General features: G+C 48.2%; 1 protein-coding gene across 3 annotated transcripts in view; it reads right to left on the bottom strand.

Moving 5' to 3' along the window:
• TRIM56 (tripartite motif containing 56) overlaps positions 1 to 9,715 on the bottom strand; it is a 23,395-nt gene extending 13,680 nt beyond the window's left edge. Inside the window, exons 1-4 of one of the 3 annotated variants that reach the window (XR_005784840.1) lie at positions 9,482 to 9,715; positions 9,305 to 9,380; positions 8,362 to 8,503; positions 5,447 to 8,251 (exon numbers count right to left, since the gene is read on the bottom strand). Coding sequence is in view for 1 of the 3 variants with exons in the window: in XM_040456022.1 (XP_040311956.1) it covers positions 5,938 to 8,250 (2,313 nt within the window). In the remaining 2 variants the exon portion in view is untranslated. The other 2 variants (XR_005784841.1, XM_040456022.1) reach the window with 2 other exon arrangements.
• Between the last annotated feature and the right edge of the window lie 9,697 nt (positions 9,716 to 19,412).

Here is a 19,412-nt window from a genome sequence, read left to right as displayed (position 1 = left end):
CCCCCCCCCCCCCCCCCCCCGCAGTGAGCACTAGCCGCTGGGATGCTCAGAAGTATCTCTGAGTTTCCCTTCCTGTGTTAGATTCCAGTCCTATTATAGGGACAAGGGCCTGGTCTGTTAGCTCAGGAAGGAACCTCAGATCTCATTTCATTCGGCCGTCATTGACGAAGGAGAGAAGAGGAACATAGGCTTAGGATTCAGAGCTGGTTGGAAGGGCAGCTTCGGAGTCAGGATCCAAGAGCAAGCCTCGCCACCTTTGGTTTCCTTGTCTGTCAAATAATGCTAACGATTCCTACTCTGTAGGAACTGAAGCTTCTGGAAGCCGATGGGTATGAAGCACAGGTGGGCGGGCACTCAGTAACTGCTATTCCATCTACTGTATTTGATGGGGAAGTCAGAGGTTGTGTGAGTTAGAAATAACAACTGGGGCGCCCGGGTGGCTCAGCCTGTTAAGCCTCTGACTTTGGCTCTGGTCGTGATCTCACGGTTGGGGAGTTTGAGCCCAGCGTCGGGCTTGCTGCTGTCAGCACAGATCCTCTGGCTCCCTCTCCCTCTGCCCCGCGCCCGCTGTCTCTCTCTCCCTCTCTCAAAAATAAGCAAACATTAAAAAAAGAGAGAGAGAGAACATCTGAGGTCTTTCCCCTTCTGGTTCAGCACAGCTGGGGGCAGGAGCTCCCTCAGGGGCTTTGGAGACTAGGTCAGAGCGGGTAGGTTTGGCGAGCAGGCACATGTTCCGCCCAGCCCCGCAGGGCCCACTGTGCATGCTGGACGGTGCCCACAGCTGCTTGTTTGGTTCCTCCAAACCAGAAAACAAGCAGAGACCAGTGGTGGGCACAGCCACCCTGACCTGGGCCCCTTGCCTGCCCCCCACCCCACTTCCATGCAGTCATTCCCCACCTGAGTGTGCCCACATTCAGTCCTGCTGAGCCAGGTCACTGGCTGGCTCCCACCGAGGCCTAGCCTGTAAGACACCTCTGCCCAGAGGGCCCTCTGTCTATAGGTGGCAGTGGCCGGGACTAGGTGGGACCTCCTGCAGTGTCCCCAAGGACGAGATGTTGGCATCTTTGGAGCTACAGCAGGGGTGGCCATGATACCTTTGCTCTCTGGGCTTTGGTGTTGACAGTTCCCCACAGCCATGAATCCATGTAAGAAAAGGTTCACATTTTTTCAGAAGAATTTATTACGAAACGGAAGAAAAATACAAAGTACACGAAGGAATGAAAGAGTTTACAACACAGATTCTTCAGCCCATGGCAACTAAAACTTTGCTGGGCTGACCCCATGGGTACTGAGGTCTTGGTTCTGTCTCCAACCCTGTCTCTTTTGGCTGCTGAGCTAACCGGTTCAAAGTTTCTCCAGAGACAAGTCAAGTTGTCCTTCCAAACCTCCCTCCTAATTGCCTCTTTATATGGTCCCAAAGATTCCTCACCTGGGGCTTCAGGTGAGGTCTTGCCTGATCCCACTGTACTACTCCACTCTCCTGTCAAAGGCGTCTATGGTCCCCAGAAAACCTGTTTTTGCTTCTGTCCGGATCCGTTTAATTAAGCTATATTCATGAACCAGTTGGGTAGGCTGGTTCTGTGGTCTTCAGTCAAACTACCTATTTTCCTAAGCTTGCATCTGAACTTGATCTTTCTCCTGCCAGGAACATCTTCCTGAGTGCCCGCTTTGGCAGTTCTCTGCCCCAGCTAGTCCAAAATCGCCTTCCCCTCTGCTGAAACAGACCTCTATGCCCTGTGTCCAATCTCCCACTCAATTTACAGGATAGCTATAGTGTCAGCTGACCTGCCACGGAGAGATGGTCAAACACCTTGGCCTTGGCAACCACCTATTGAATCCTGCCCAGCTCAGATCACCGACTTTACCGACTTCCTTGGAAGATTTCTGACTTCTCTCTCAGACCTCTGCCCCTTTGGAATTCTCCCTCTTATGCATGTATTAGGTAACATGGCTTTATAGATATAGTAATTATAAGATTACAGTGGAAGGGGAAGTTAGTCCCTCCCGAGTTATATTTTCTCTAAATTATCAAAAGATCAGGCCACGCTTGCCATTTTGAATTTTTCCTAAATGTCTATGGTTATTGGTCCTTAATTTAGCACAGTCTGGTTCTCAGCTGGCTTTTAGGAACAGCACTGAGTCTTAGCAAGCTGGCCATTGGTCCCTTCTGCTCCTACAATTACTGTTGTGTCTTACATATGGCTTCTTCAAATAAATGCGGCAAGGCAAAACATCTCCTCCAAAAGAGAAACAGGTAACAACTCTACCCAGACCTTCTTGAGCTTTGACCTCGTCGACATGTTCCTATAACATCCCCATTCAGGCTTGCACTGGCAGAACAGTCCATATGAAGTCAGTACAAGTTGGCTGAGGTTTTTCCTAACCCACACTTCGGATCTGAACTTCATGGCATGCAAAACACTTCTCTGTGCTTCTCACCCGGCACTCATGACAACCCTGTGAAGTGGGTATGTTGTGTATTTTACTGACATAGAAATGGAGGTTCAGAGAGGTTAGGAGGTTAGCCAAGATCACACAGCTGTCTTGTGGAGGAGCCAGCACTCAACCTAGGTCTCTGCTACCTCATTCACTTCCCTTTAGACACAAAGACTACGAAAGAGGTTTTCTACCCACCCTCTCCCTACCGGGACGGCATGCTCCTTTCACCAGTATATGCACAACCTGGAAAGTTCCAAACACGAAATGGAATGAAAATTGTTACAAGCCCAATGTGGTGTGTGTGTGTGTGTGTGTGTGTGTGTGTGTGTGTGTGTGTGTAGGGGAGGGGTGTTGCATCTTTCATGATGTTCCTGATTTCTTCACATCTTTAGTTTAACCAAGAATTTTCTTTTGGTGCTGAGTGGGATTCCTAGGTCACGGGTAAGGTGATGGAGATTTTACCTCCATAGCACGCTCAATACTGTACTTCTCTTGCATTTCACGTTTTGCCAGTGTTCTGTGCCTTCCCACCCCTACCCCTCAACGAGGAAAAGTTAGTACTTCCGTCAGTCTTCCAATGCCTGGCTTCCCAGGATTCCTACAGCTTTCTGGAAAGCCAGGTGGTTCCCGCAGCTCTGAAGCATCTGTGGGATTCTCTTCTTGCAGCCAGATGGCGTTCCTGTGGTTCCAATGCAACCCTCAGAACGGCTCTGCTAACCTGAAGGTGTATGACCCCCTAGAGCGTATGACCTCCCAGGTCCCCCTTCACACACAATCAAGTCACCCCAATCTCACCTCTTTTGTGACTCAGAGGAGGGCCACCCCCCAAGAGGCATATGGTGGACTGTGTCCATAGTGCCCCCTACCAGAAATTTCTCACAAGCCAAGCTTTTGGACAGCTTGGTTGGCTGGGGCTTAGACATCTGAGGTGGGAAACCTCTACAAGAGTCTTACCATTGTCTGTTCATTTCACAGACATTTATTGAGCACCTACCACGAGCCATCCCTGTGCTCACTCTGGAAATAGAGCTTGCAAAGCAGATGAGACACTGCCCCACCCCCACCCCCGTACAACTTACTCTATACTAGTTGGTTCTGTAGAAATACCACTTGGTTTCCAGTTATTCTGAATTAGTTGGTGAATTCAATATGACCTTCCCCTGTTTTGTGGACACTCCACAATGATCTGATCACCCGAGAGGACTCTCCAACCTCTGCAGACAAGCCTCTGCTCCTCTGCTCTGCCCTTCCTCCCTGCCAGGCCCTGGCCAGCTGGGATTCTCCTCCAGACTCCTGCCTCTCCTTCAACTGGACAGTCTCGTTTATACCAACTGACACATTCATTTGCAAATCCAATAGCTATGCTCAAACATCATTTCTAGAGGTGTATGTTTTTGAAGTAAATATTAAGCATATATGTTACCTAATGGTCAATAAGAACTGAAGTAGGAATGTGCATATATGAATGTGCATATATATGTACACGAAAGAACTCAGAACTCAGTCTCCCAAATCACTATTTACAAATGTTGAACATATTTCCACTCGGTAACTATTCAGACATACTTTTACCTTGTTGCTATCATTAAGTGGTCATAATCCCAAATTCTTTCTCTCTCTCTCTCTCTTTTTGCTATGATTGCATCACATAACATATTCTTCTAAATAGTTTTCATAGTTGTCATACGTGAAGGCAATAGCTCATGGTCCGAACAGACCACAAGCTGCTTGGCTGTCCCTCACAGCCAAGCAGTTTCCAGTCGATGACTGTGACATATAAGACGGCCACAAATATCTCTGTGCAACTCCTTTCTTCCTCTTGAATTATTTTCCCAGAATGTATTCCCCAAAGTGAGATAACTTAGTCCTATGGTCATTTCTTTTTACCTTTGTCAACTATTGCCAAATTGTTCTCCAGAAAGCATCACACTTTATAATGCCAGCAGTCTACCTCCCCGTGACGTATTTTTAATATATTTTTGGTGAATGCCAAGTGGTTGACTTTACTTTATAGTTTCCTAGTCCTGGCCTGTGTGCATTTCCTCCTGCGTACGTCGCCTGATTGGTCTTTTAACCAAGTAGATCTCTTGGTCACTGCATGTACTGGAGGCTCAGCCCTTACCTGGACCAATTCTACATAATTTCCTCATCTTACTGGCTTTCCTTTCCTTTTCATTATTTTTTTGCTGTGTATACATTTCCAGTTTTTATATAATTGAATTTGTACACTTGACCTTGATGATTTCCCCCATTACTTCAACGGAATAAGCAACGACCTCTCCAGAAAAGGGTTTTCTTTTCCCTTGCACTTTCCCTCTGGACTTGTCCAAAATCCCTCTGGTCCCCATGAACATTCCATTGTCCATGATCCCTAGATTAAGATTCCCTTTGGTCATCTCACGACAGCCCCAGGCTCAACACGTCCACCTCGGTTCTGGTGCTGCCATGGCCCATGCAAGAGTACAGTGGTCGCGGCTCACCTCTGGCAGACTTCCCTGTGGGTTTCATCCCTCCACCCAGCCCAGCCCCACAACTGACTTCTCAAGTTTTCCAGCTGGTTTGGCCCCACAGTCCAGCACCTGGCCTCCAGGGTTAGGGTAGGCTGTTTTTCCCATAGTAATGGCCCACCTGAAGGCAAACTCCTTCACCCTTTAGTTCTGCCAAACCCAAATTTTCTCGAAAGGAATCACACCAGAAAACTAAGGGGAACTAAAAATAAGACTCTAGGAAGTATAAAGACATCAAAGCACAGATTATACATCCTACGTAGGTCTTGCCTTGGATTAGCCTGGTGGTGGGAGGGGAGACCCTGGGGTCTCCCCTCTCATACTCAGAACCCTGTGTTTTAGACTCCAGCCCTTCTGTTGGCACATTCCCCTCACGGACTTTGAGGTACACACCTCTTGGCCTCAGCTGGAGTCTGTACTTGGTCCCCCACAAAGCCCACCCTCAGAGGGATCTCTACGTCAGGACTGTGGCTGGTTCAAAATCCCAGACCTCTTCTGACCTGAGGGGACCTGGGTTCTCAGCTCTCTTCTAGAAGGCACATGCCTGACATACCCCAAACCCTTTTCGACTCGGAGGATTCCTTCTGCCAGCCTCGCCAAGACTCTCCCTGGGCCATCCCATCGGGAGTAGTTTTGAAGAACGCCAATCAGCACAAGCTTACGAATTTCAGAAACTTGACCTACAAGGGTGGCGACGGAAGCAGCAGTCACCCCCCCAAAAGCAGGAGACACAGTTAGCTCTCGGCGCACTCCTCCCTTCCTCCCCTGCTTCTGAGAGCTGTGGTCACACTGCTGCCCTTGGTCCCATCCCCACAACACCCTGAAGAGGGGTTAGCAGTTTGGCACTTCACATTGAAAGGTTGCCAGCCCCTGCCTTCCGGAAAACACCCTCAGCCACCACATCCCATGGCGGCCTTGCCTCCCTCGTCCCCCCTATAGCCCCAGCACCCCCCCCCCGGTCCCTCCCCAGCCCCTCTCCTGTCCTAGCCCTTTAACTATCAGGAGAGCGGACCCGAAAGACATGAATGGTCCCGTTACTGAGAGACACAACCAGGTGCCTGCCGTCCACCATGGTGGTCACCCTAGGCTTTTCCAGGCCATGATAGGCCGTCAGGAAGTCGCCGAGCAGTGACCCCTTTGGATCCAGGATCACCACCTTGTTGACCTCGCGAAGGGTCAGGAAGATGTAGCCTTTCTTATCCACGGACACAGAGCCTGGCTGGCAGCCATGCAGGCCTGGCCCCCGGTATTCACCAATCACCTGACCCAGACCATCACAGACCACCACGCTGTTCTGCTGCCAGTCGGACCCCACAAAATTGCCCTGGGGGCTGGTCGTCAGGAACACCAGTGCCCGCAGGCCCCTGTTGGCCTTGCCCCCAGGGATGAACCGGGTGGCCAGGCTGCCTTCCATGTTGTACACTTCCACGTGGCCTGACACACTGACGGCCACGCGGTCCCCACTCGGCATGGCAGCCACAGCGTGGCTGGCCTGGGAGAGGCTCAGGGCCCGGCGCCACTGCACCTCACCATCAGGGCTGATGAGGTAGAGCCTCGCGCCGGCCGAGAAGGCCACTGCTCCCTGCAGGGCAGCCACACTACATGGGGAGCAGCCCTCGGGGACGGGCACCGCGCCCTTGTAGTCGCCATTGAGGGAGAAGCGCTTCAGCGCCCTATTCTGCTCATCCGCCACCAGGATCTCCCGGGGGCCAAAGGGACAGAGCCCTGTGATGCGGGGAGACCGCTTGTCTCCTGGCATCCGCGTGGGGAAGCTGCAGGAGAAAATGGGCCTGGGGAGGAGGCCAGAGCCCTCCAGGTTCAGCCCAGGCACTGGGCTGGGCTCCCGGGAAACTGACTTGAGCCTGCCTTTGAACTTCCTCTTCTTGTTGGATCTACCACCCCTCGGGGTCTGGGCTCCTTCATCTTCTAGGGGCGTCTGGGCTCTGCCCTCTTTTGGAGTCTGGGCTCCGTCTTCCTGGGGTGTCTTGGCTCTGTCCTCCTTTGGGGTCTGGGCTCCATCCTCCTGGGGTGTCTGGGCTCTGCTCTCCTTTGGGGTGCAAGCTCCAGCCCTACTCTGGGGCTGGATTCCACCGTGTCTCTCTGACTTGGCTCCGTCCTCTCTCTGGCTCGAAGTTTCATCCCCTCCCTGGCTTCCAGCTCCTTCTTGCCCACCGTCCTTCTGGGGCTGTTCCTCAAAGGAGAGCCCTAGCAGGCGGCAGTTCTTGTCCAGGAGCCCAGGATGGAACTCCAGCTGGGGCAGCAGGCGGGGGGATGGCCCTGGCATCCAGGGACAGCCCTGCAGCTGCCGGAGCCTCTGGGCAATCGCCCCTTCCAGAGAAAGTATCTCGGCCTCGCGACCCAAGCTGAGCACCCGACGGGCAAAGGCGGCCGCCGCCCTGGCCACCTGCTCCCGGCCCTCCAGCTCCTCTAGTCTCTCCCGAGCAGCCTCCTCAGCAGCCTCTACGTGAGCCCGTAGCTGCCCCAGCACCTCCTGCTTCTGGGCTAGTAGGGCCCGGAGGACCCCCTCGGCCACTTCCTCCACCTGCATTCCCACCCTAGCTGCCTGTTCCCGCAGCCGGGCCAAAGCTTCCTTTTCCGTCATCCGGGCGGCCTCAAGCTCTGCCAGGTTGCTGTCCACGCCTGCCAACAGCTCCTCCAGGCCTGGCCTGCGGGCGCGCACAGCCTCGGCCAGTGGCAGGCAGGGATGGTCCAGGTGGGGGTCCAGGCGGCACTCGCGGCACAGCAGCTGGGAGCAGGGCTGGCACAGGAAGCGCAGGGCCTCTCCCGGGTGCTGAGGGCACTGGGCCGCCTGGCGCTCCCGGGCCTCCTCGTCGTACCAGCCTGCCCGGTAGCCCACCAGGTCCACCACCCGGTGGGTGTGGGTCTGCCGAGTGCAGCGGTGCCCGTCAGCGCAGGCCTGGCACAGGTCGTCCGCGCAGTCCAGGCACCGGGCAGTGGCCGGCCCCCCCGTGCCGGCCCCCCCCATCAGGGGACACAGCGCACAGGCTGGCTTCCCCGCGCGCAGGTCTCCGCCAGCCCGGGCCCTCACCAAATCCAGGAGCCCGTTGACAAAGAAGTTGGTCTTGAAGGCGGCCACGCCCGCCGGTGGCACGGGCACGGTCTCTCGGCACTCAGGGCATCGGAGGTGGCCTCCCTCAGCCAGCTGGGCCAGGCAGTCCTGGCAGTAGGTGTGCAGGCAGGGCAACGTTTTGGGTGCCCGAAGCTGCTCCAGGCATATTTTACAGGCCAGGAAGTCGCTGCTCAGGGCTTCCAGTAGGGAGGGTGAGGATCCCTGGGAAACCATGCTGCAAGGGAGAGGTCGGGGTCAGAGGGCAGAGGGTACCTCCACGTTGCCTCCAGCCTGCCAGCCTGCCTCTCTCCCCATCCCCAAGCCCCACCAGGGCTGAGGTCTCACCTGAATGGCCAGGAATGTCCTTCTGGTCTTCCAGGGCCTGTGGCCGCTTGCTCTTGAGCTAGGGAGCCACCCCTCTCCGGGCATACATTCAGCAAATGCAAAAAAGTAAATGCTTCCTGCCTTGTACCTTGTGCCTAGTGCCCTGAGAAAGAACCAGACCAAGAAGCCCAGCCTTAGGGAGCTGTGTGATGGTCAGCACCCCAGGGTTGACAGGCCTGTTGGCAAGTGTGGCGCTAGCCCTGTGTGAGTAGTCCTGAGGCCCTGCTGGGGACCGGTGCAGGGGTAAGGGGTGCAGGCAGAGAGGACATAGGAGAGGGTCCGGCTGCGCAGTCACCTCTACTTGTGGCAACTGGGGCAGGGTAAGGGGCCCCAACTCCTGTAGTCCCTCACACCTGTCTTCTAGACCCTGGGAACCGCATCAGGGGTCAAGGGGCCCCACTTCCTGCCCAATTACCCCTGGGAGGGTTCTGGAGCAGGTGGAAGGCAGGCTGTGGGGAGCGGGCGGCCTTGCTCTCCTTCTAGCTCTTAGACCTTGGGGTCACCGCAACCTGTGCCTCATCTCCTAGAGGCCTTTCTTTCTACCTGTCCTGCTGAAAGAGGCCTCAGCTTTCCTAGAAGCCTCTGAAGGGGAGTTGTGTGGACCCGTCTGTAACTCCCCCCCAGATCCCAGCACAGTGGACGAAATCCTCCAGGAAGAGACTGCGGGAGGGGGGTGTTCCCCCAAACTTCTGGAGCGTGGGGTCGGGGAGGACAGGCCAGAGAGTGGGAGGAGGCCTTTCCCAGGTAAGCCTCAGGCCTCTGGCCCCGGAGTGGTGCGAGGTGGGGTGCTCCCTCCCACCCTCTCTTCTCCTCCCGCCTTCCGGGTCCCTCCCCTCCCCCTTCCTCTTCCTCCCGCTCCCTTCCCCCAACGCCTTCCAGCTCTTCCGTCATCCGCCCTGCTTACCGGGTCTGAGCTGACCTTGGGCTCCGGGACGGGGCGTGGGGGGCCCCGGGGCCTGGAAGCCGCTGGGGCTGGGTGCCTGAAAGAGAAACAAAACTGAAAGTAATGGTACTTCTGCAACTTCCGTCCCCAGCCCGGGACACCGACTCGCACGGCCTCAGGCCCCGCCTTCTTCCCTACCCCAGGCCGGACCTCTTCCTCGGGAGGGGGGGCCTCCACCCCTGGCCGGCGCGGCCCCTGCTGCAGGCCGCGGGGCTCGGCGGGGCTCCCCAGGTCGCCCTGTGAGATCCAGCATCAGGATCCGCTCAGCCAGCTAAGTGTGTTTGTGGCACACGCAGAGGACCTGCCCGAGGACGCGTCCTCTGAGGGGAGAAATGAGAGCTCCTCCTCGGTTCAGAGCCGTGTAACTAGAGCCCAGCCCTCGGGCCAGGCCTCCATGAGGCGGCATAGCTGCCAATCTAGTCCTAGGTGGGGCCCTGCACGCCTTAAACCTTTGCGAGCCAGGGGAGAGGCAGAGGAACCAGATGAGTCCGCGAAGGCTTCCTGGAGGAGGCATCACTTGAGATGAGTTTGAAGGGCACAGAGGAGGTTGGGAGGAAGAACGCAGGGAAGAACATTTTGGGAATTGGGAACAGCAAATCGGTGGGCACAGAGGAATGAAATACCCCAACTCTCCCCAGTAGCTCCAAGTATTTGGATGGTTTATGGGAAGGGACGTGTGTGGCGGCAGATGATATTATAGAGTGACGCAGAGGCCATATCATAGAGGGCCTTATGGTGTACATGAAGGAGTCTGAGTTTTATCCAAGAAGTCAAAAGAAACCATTGAAGGATATTTTCCCCAATATCTTATGAAAAATTTGAAGCACAAAAAAGTTGAAGGAATTGCCACAAATACTCATATACCTACCACTTAGATTCTCCAGTTGAGATATGAAAGTTGATTTCTTGCGCATCTATACCTGTATGCATCCCTTGGTCCACAGTGACGGGCTTTCAGCAGGATGCTGAACCAAGGAGTGCTCACAATGGCTGCAGGGTCCAGGTAAAAAGTGGAGAGGTTGGAGCAGACCCAGTGGCCGTAGGACCTAGCGGAGGGTGGAGGAGGATGGAATCCTTCAAGGAGCTATTGTTGACACCACAGCACTGATGACTCACCCTGGGGAGGGAGGTGAAGGAAGGAGGGCAGGCTTTGCGAGTCTGGAGGTGAGAAGGGAAGAGTGAGGCTGGCGACAGCCAGGCTTGTGACCGTTCCACACTCTTCCAGTGTATCTGTGCTTTTGGCGAAGTCACTCAACAGTGTCCAAAGCAAGAAGAGCAGGGCTGAGGGGCTCCTGGGTGGCTCAGTCGGTTGGGCGTCCGACTTCAGCTCAGGTCATGATCTCACGGTTTGTGAGTTCGAGCCCCGCGTCGGGCTCTGTGCTGACAGCTCAGAGCCTGGAGCCCACTTTGGATTCTGTGTCTCCCTCTCTCTCTGCCTCTCCCCCCACTTATGCTCTGTCTCTCTCTCTCTCTCTCAAAAATAAATAAACATTAAAAAAGTTAAAAAAGTTTAATTAAAAAAATTACTTTAAGAAGAGGGCTGTGATGGCACTATGGGGACCAGACATTTCAGGGCAAGTGGGGGAGGGGCTGGGCGTGCAGGAGGTGAGAAGTAGTCACCAGAGAGCTAAGAGTGGAAATCCAAGGGAGGAAAGATCCTAGGAGCCACGCTAGGGAATGCTTCACTTCCAGAAGGTGGGGGTGATCAGTGCTGTTGAATGCTGCAGACCAGACAGTCCAGCCAAGTGAGGACAGAAGGACAGACTGATGCATGTGTGTCCACAAATGTATAGGCACACACCTGCACACGTGTATGGCCTTCGTGTGTGCTTCTTTGTGCACATTCAGGAATGATTGGTCAGTGTCTACTGCGGCAAGAGAGCCTGCCACGCATTATGGAAGATACAGAGATAGACAGGATATATTCCCCGCCCAAGATGAGTTTTCGATTTAACAGGGGAGGTGAGAGTGTACATGCTGCAATATGAGACAGCAAGGCAAATGTCAAAATAATCATCACAGTGGCTTCTTTTATTGGGTATTTACCCTGAGCGTGGCATGGGGCATCGAAAACATAACCTGGTTTAATGCTCACTATAACCTGGTGACATAGGTAGTGTTACTGCTCCATTTTACAGATGAGGACTCTGAGTTAAGAGAGAATAACTCTGTCACCCAAGGTCACATAAAGTGCTATGCCAACACAAGAGAGGGAGCACATAAAGTGCTATGCCAACACAACATTTCTCCCGGAATGGTGGAGGTGGTGTGGGAATCAGGAAGGCTTCATGCAGGAGGCGGCCTTCAGTGGCTGTCCTACACTGTCTTCCCAAACATTGAACAATTACTTAAAATATCTATGGGGTCCAGGAAGACGGTTTCTTTCCCCGAGAAGACTCCTAAGCTAAGGGATAACTCACCTACAGCCAAGTGATAAGGGTTACCACAAAGGCACGTAGGGGGCAGGGCATGTGGATTCTTACCAGATGCTGGGGGTCCCTTAAGATAACCCTAGGCAAGGAAGGCCTCTCACGGGTGGTTGTTCTTATAGGACTGAAGCACAGGTGGCTGGAGGGAAGTAGCAGGAGATGGGGGTGGGCAGGCAGAACAAACTTAAAAATTACCTGCCGGGCCTCAAAGTAACGGGGAGCCATTTATGGGATTTTCATTAAGCAGGTTTGAACTTTGTTCTGTAGGTATTTGGGGAGTGTGAGCTGAGCACAGGTTTTAATCTTAATTTATACAAATAATAAGGATTATTTATTTTTAATGTTTATTTATTTTTGAGAGAGAGAGGGAGAGACAGAGTGCAAGTGGGTGGGGGAGGGGGCAGAGAGAGAGAGGGAGACAGAACTGCGCTGTTAGCACAGAGCCTGATCCAGGGCTTGAACCCACCAACTGTGAAATCATAACTTGAGCTGTAGTTGGACACTTAACCGACTGAGCCACCTAGGCACCCCAATCATTTAAAGTAAAGTTTAGGGGCACCTGGGTGGCTCGGTGGGTTAAGCGTCCAACTCTTGATTTTGGCTCAGGTCATGATCTTACAGTAAGATCGAGCCCCACATCGGGCTCTGTACTGATAGCACAGAGCCTGCTTGAGATTCTCTGTCTCCCCTTCCCTCTCAACCCCTCCCCTTTTTGCTTTGTCTCAAAATAAATAAACATGAAAATTTTTTAAAAAATAAAGTTTAAAACATTCCTATCATCGTTGTAACAAAATAAAACATTCCTATCATTGTAACAAAATAACCTTTTCCTGTGTTTATTTCTTTTGGTCTCTGTTTTAGGAATATATGTTACATAGTTGTATTTATAGTGTGCTTATATTTTTGTTTACTTACCTAACTTAATATTGTATTAGCATTTTCTGTGTTTCTTTTTTTATTTTTTAAATTTTTATTTACTTATTTTTTTAATATGAAATTTATTGTCACATTGGTTTCCATACAACACCCAGTGCTCATCCCAACAGGTGCCCTCCTCAATGCCCATCACCCACTTTCCCCTCCCTCCCACCCCCCCATCAACCCTCAGTTTATTCTCAGATTTTAAGAGTCTCTTATGGTTTGGCTCTCTCCCTCTCTAACTTTTTTTTTTCCTTCACCTCCCCCATGGTCTTCTGTTAAGTTTCTCAGGATCCACATAAGAGTGAAAACATATGGTATCTGTCTTTCTCTGTATGACTTACTTCACTTAGCATAACACTCCAGTTCCATCCACGTTGCTACAAAAGGCCATATTTCATTCTTTCTCATTGCCAAATAGTATTCCATTGTATATATAAACCACAACTTCTTTATCCATTCATCAATTGATGGACATTTAGGCTCTTTCCATAATTTGGCTATTGTTGAAAGTGCTGCTATAAACATTGGGGTACAAGTGCCCCTGTGCATCAGCACTCCTGTATCCCTTGGGTAAATTCCTAGCAGTGCTACAACTGGGTCATAGGGTAGGTCTATTTTTAATTTTTTGAGGAACCTCCACACTGTTTTCCAGAGCGGTTGCACCAGTTTGCATTTCCACCAACAGTGCAAGAGGGTTCTCGTTTCTCCACATCCTCTCCAGCATCTGTAGTCTCCTGATTTGTTCATTTTAGCCACTCTGACTGGTGTGAGGTGGTATCTCAGTGTGGTTTTGATTTGTATTTCCCTGATGAGCAGTGACGTTGAACATCTTTTCATGTGCCTGTTGGCCAGCTGGGTGTCTTCTTTAGAAAAGTGTCTATTCATGTCTTCTGCCCATTTCTTCACTGGATTATTTGTTTTTCGGGTGTGGAGTTTGGTGAGTTCTTTATATATTTTGGATACTAACCCTTTGTCCAATATGTCATTTGCAAATATCTTTTCCCATTCTGTTGGTTGCCTTTTAGTTTTGTTGATTGTTTCCTTTGCAGCGCAGAAGCTTTTTATCTTGATGAAGTCCCAATAATTCATTTTTGCTTTTAATTCCCTTGCCTTTGGAGATGTGTCAAGTAAGAAATTGCTGAGGCTGAGGTCAGAGACATTTTTTCCTGCTTTCTCCTCTAGGGTTTTAATGGTTTCCTGTCTCACATTCTGGTCCTTCATCCATTTTGAGTTTATTTTTGTCAATGGTGTAAGAAAGTGGTCTAGATTCATCCTTCTGCATGTTGCTGTCCAGTTCTCCCAGCACTATTTGTTAAAGAGACTGTCTTTTTTCCATTGGATATTATTTCCTGCTTTGTCAAAGATTAGTTGGCCATACTAATTAGTTGGGTCCAATTCTGGAGTCTCTATTCTATTCCATTGGTCTATGTGTTTTTGTGCCAATACCATGCTGTCTTGATGATTACAGCTTTGTAGTAGAGGCTAAAGTCTGGGATCGTGATACCTCCTGCTTTGGTTTTCTTCTTCAATATTACTTTGGCTATTTGGGGTCTTTTGCGGTTCCATACAAATTTTAGGATTGCTTGTTCTAGCTTCAAGAAGAATGCTGGTGCAATTTTGATTGGGATTGCATTGAATGTGTAGATTGCTTTGGGTAGTATTGACATTTTAACAATATTTGTTCTTCCAGTCCATGAGCATGGACTATTTTTTCATTTCTTTGTATCTTCTTCAATTTCCTTCATAAGCTTTCTATAGTTTTCAGCATATTGATCTTTTACATCTTTGGTTAGATTTATTCCTAGGTATTTTATGTGTTTCTTTTTTTTTTATTTTTTTTTTAACGTTTATTTATTTTTGAGACAGAGAGAGACAGAGCATGAATGGGGGAGGGTCAGAGAGAGGGAGACACAGAATCCGAAACAGGCTCCAGGCTCTGAGCTGTCAGCACAGAGCCCGATGCGGGGCTCGAACTCACAGACGATGAGATCATGACCTGAGCCGAAGTCGGCCGCCTAACCGACTGAGCCACCCAGGCGCCCCGTTTCTTTTTTTTTTTTTTTTAATGTTTATTTATTTTTGAGAGAGAGACAGAGACAGAGTACTAGCGGGGGAGGGTCAGAGAGAGAGGGAGACACAGAATCTGAAGCAGGCTCCAGGCTCTGAGCTGTCAGCACAAAGCCCCACGCAGGGCTCGAACCCATGAATGTGAGATCATGACCTGAGCTGAAGTTAGATGGTCAACTGACTGAGCTACCCAGGCGCCATTCTGTGTGTTTCTACACATTCTTCATAGCTATGATTGTTAATGGCTGCATAAGTTGTATGCCGTAATTTACTTAACTATTTAGTAATATGCTGATAAGCCAGCTTCCCCCCCTTACCAGTTTCCGTGATGTAAATAATAATGTAAATATTCCCATCATGGCTGATTTCATGCTACCAATAATTTAACAACTGGCTGCAAAATTCCTAAAATTTAACAATGAGCTTTCAGGAGCCAGTCCTCCTGGGAAGCTTTTAGAATCTTCTCTTTGTCCCTAGCGTTCTGAATTTCACAGTGAGTGTTTCGTGCTGAGCATTTAGTGGGCTCTTTAAATCTCAAGGCACGTTTTCCTTCAGGTCTGGGAAATTCTCCTGTGTTGTTGATGATTCTCTCCTCTAAGATTTCCCCCTCTGGAATTTCCATCATTCAGATGCTGGATCTCCCGGATGGGTCCTCCAATTGTATCTTTTCTCCCATTTTCCATTTCTCTCTCTTTTGGGGAAATTTCTTCAACCTAAGCCTTCTAACTATTGTGTTTTTCAAATCTGCTGTCACTGTTTTAATTTGTGAACATCCTAATTTTTTTGTATCCTGTTTTTACTGCACAGATCCATCTGGTATCTTCTCCTATCTTTCTGAGGACAGGAATGTGTTGGGGTGTGCGTGTGCGTGTGTGTGTGTGTGTGTGTGTGTGTTCTTACTTTGTGTGGTTTCTGTTTACCCGTCCCCCCCCCGCCAAGTTATTGTTTCTTCTTTCCTTTCCTCCTACACCTTCCCTTCCTCCCTCTCCCTGTGCCACCTCTCCCTCCCTCCCTTCCTTCCTCTTTTTTTCAGTGACTGTACTACTTATTATTTTATATTTTAAAGTTAGCACTCTGAGGTATAATTTACACACAGTAAAAATCACCTATTTAAGTGTATGGTTCAGTGAGTTTCGACAAATGTATATCATTAATAATTACCAATGCAATCATATAGTACAATATAACAATAAGGAAGTTGACATCGGGGACAATACTATTAACTATAGACCTTATTCACTTCTCACCGTGTGTGTGTTGTATATAATTCTGTGCAGAATCAACATGCAGAACTGTCCCATCAACACAAAGAAACTCCCCCCATCCCTAACTCCCACAGCTGGTGAGCTATTGTCCCCCTTCTCTGTAATTTTGCCGTTTCAAGAATGTTACATAAATGAAATCACAAAGTATGAAACCTCTGGATTGGGACAATCCACCCAAGTTATTATGTACATGTTGGTAGTTCATTCCTTTTATTGCAGGGTAATGGTTCATTGTTTGGGTGTTCCACAGTTTATCCATTCTGATGTTGGAAGACATTCAGATGGTTTCCAGTTTGGGTTATTACAAATACAGCTACTAAAACCATTTCTATACTGGTTTTGGTGTGAATCTAAGTTTTCATGTTTCTGGGATAAATGCTTAGAAGTATGATTTCTCAGGGGCACCTGGGTGGCTCAGTCCGTTAAGTATCTGACTCTTGATTTCAGCTTAGGTCATAATCTCATGGTTTGTGAGATCAAGCCCCATGTCAGGCTCTGTATTGACAGCATGGAGCCTGCTTGGGATTCTCTCTGTCCCTCTCTCAGCCTCTCCCCCCACCCCGACTTAAAAATAAATAAACATTAAAAAAAAGAAGTATGATTTCTCAGTTTTATGATAGGTGTATGTTTAATTTTACAAGAAGTGCCAAACTATTTTACAAGAGTGGTTGTACCATTTTACCTTCCCATCAGGAAAGTACACAAGATTCAGTTTCTCCACATCATCGCCAGCATTTAGTATTGTCCGATTTCTTTATTTTATTTCTAGTAGGTGTGATAGCATCATCATCATCATCATCATCTTCATCATCATCATCATCATTTTTGCTTGCAGTTCCCTCATGGCTAATGATGTTGACCATCTTTTCTCATGCTGATCTGTATATCTTCTGTGATGAAATGTCTGTTCTTTTGCCATTTTTTAAGTGAATTTTTTAAATTATTGTTGAGTTTCAAGGATTCTTTATATATTCTAGGCACAAGTCATCGGTCAGATTTGTGATTTACAAATATTTTTGCCCGGTCTGTAGTAGCTTATATTTTCATCCTATTCACAATACTTTTTGCAGGAGAAAGTATTTAATTTTGATGAGTCCACTTTACCAATGGGTCATGCTTTGGCATGATTTTCTCTTATGTTTTCTTCTCGAAGTTTTATAGCTAAAACATTTACATTTCAGTCTTTAATCTGTTTTTAATTATTTTTTATTTTTTAAAAGTTTATTTATTTTGAGAGAGAGAGAGAGAGAGAGAGCAAGTAGGGGAGGGGCAGAGAGAGAGAGAGAGAGAGAGAGAGAGAGACAGAGAGAGAGAATCCCAAGCAGACTCTGCACTATCAGCACAGAGCCTGATGCAGGGAACCGTGAGATTATGACCTGAGCTGAAACCTAGAATCAGACACTTAACTAACCGAGCCACCCAGGTGCCCCTAATTAATTTTTGTATATGTTATGAGATAAGCATTCCTTGTTTGTTTGTATGGTTTTCTCACTGTTCCACCACTCTTTGTTGAAAAGCCATTCTTTCCCCTTTTAATTTTCTTGGAGCTTTTGTCAAAAATCAATTGACTATAAATATAAGTATTTATTCTGGACTTTCCATTCTATTCCATGTTCCACATGTTTATCCTTATGTCAATGCCATGCTATCCTGATTACCACAGCTTCATAGGAGGCTATGAAATCAGGTAGAGTGAGTTCCCAAACTTTGTTCTGCTTTTCCAGAACTATTTTGGCAATTCTGGGTCTTTTGCATTTCCATATAAATTTTAGGATCAGCTTGCCAATTACTAAAAAAAAAAAAAAAAAGCTTTCTGGGATTTTGATAGGGATTCCATTGAGTCTATAGATAAATTTGGAAATAATTACCATCTTAATACTTTTGAGTCTCCTAATCCATGAACATGGTATATATCTCTCCACTTGTTTGTCCTTTAAATTGCTCAGTAGCTTTTCCAGTTTTCACTGTGCAGGTCTTGCACTTCTCTTGCTAAATTTGTTCTTAAGTATTTTATTCTTTCTGATGCTTTTGGGAGTGGAATTGTTTTTTTAAATCTTATTTTTGATTGTTTATTGCTAGTTTATGGAAATATTACTGGCTTTTATATTTTGATCTAGGATCATATGACCTTGCTAAACTCACTTATTAGTTATGATAGTTTTTTTCTAAGTTTCTTAGAATTTTCTACATAAAAAGCCATGTCATTTATGAATAAAGACAATTTTATTTCTTCCTTAGATCCATTTCTGTTTATTTTTTCTTTTCTTTTCTTTTCTTTCTTTCTCTCTCTCTCTCTCTCTCTCTCTCTCTCTCTCTCTCTTTCTTTCTTTTTTTTTTTAGAGAGAGAGTGCAAACAGGGAAGGGACAAAGAGAGAGGGAGAGAAAGAATCCCAAGCAGGCTCCACAGTGATAGCAGTGTGGGGCTTGAACCCATGAATCATGAGATCATGGCCTGAGCCAAAACCAAGAGTCAGACTGACTGAACCATACAGGCACCCCTGGATCCATTTCTTCAGAAGTAATATGTATACTTCAGGCATGGAGCCTCCTTGAGATTCTCTCTCCCACTGCCCCTCTCTCTCTTAAAAAAAAATTAAGGCATACAGATTATTTTTAAAAAATTGTTTAAGCATTTATTTATTTATTTTAGAGAGACAGGGAGAGACAGAGCACAAGCAGGGGAAGGGCAGAGAGAGAGACACACAGAATCTGAAGGGGCTCCAGGCTCTGAGCTGTCAGCACAAAGCCCCACACGGGGCTCAAACTCATGAACTGTGAGACCATGACCTGAGCCGAAGTCAAATGCTCAACTGACTGAGCTGCTCAGTTGCCCCTAGATTACTTTTTTTTAAAAGTTTATTTATTTATTCTGAGAGAGAGAGAAAGCATATGTGAGTGGGGGAGGGGCAGAGAGAAGAGAGGGAGAGTGTACCAAGCAGTCTCTGTGCTGAGCGTGGTATGTATGCCTTTAATTTTTTTCTTTCCTTTTTGAACTGGATAGAATCTACAGAAAATGTTGAATAAGAGTGGTAAAAGCAGACATTCTTGTCTTGCTCTTGGCTATGTGGGTGAGCAGTCAGTCTTTCATCATTAGGTGTGACATTAGCTGTGTATTTTTTGTTCCTAGTTTATTGAGAATTTTTGAAGGTTTTTTTAAAATCATAAATGAGAATTGGATTTTTCAAATTCTTTTTTTGCATCAGTTGAGATAATCATGCATTTTTCCTTTGTTCTATTAGTGTGATACATTACATTATTTTATTTTTAGACTTAAAGCAATGTTACATTCCTAGAATGAACTCCATTTAGTCATAGTGTATAATCCTGTTTCTATGTTACTGGATACAGTTTGAAAATGTTTTGTTTAAAATTTTTGTGTCTAGGGGC

The sequence above is a fragment of the Herpailurus yagouaroundi genome, unplaced genomic scaffold (genome assembly GCF_014898765.1).
Source record: "Herpailurus yagouaroundi ecotype Mexico unplaced genomic scaffold, PumYag 216, whole genome shotgun sequence".
NCBI classification, from domain to species: Eukaryota; Metazoa; Chordata; class Mammalia; order Carnivora; family Felidae; genus Herpailurus; species Herpailurus yagouaroundi.
This window is presented reverse-complemented; position numbering and strand designations above follow the sequence as displayed.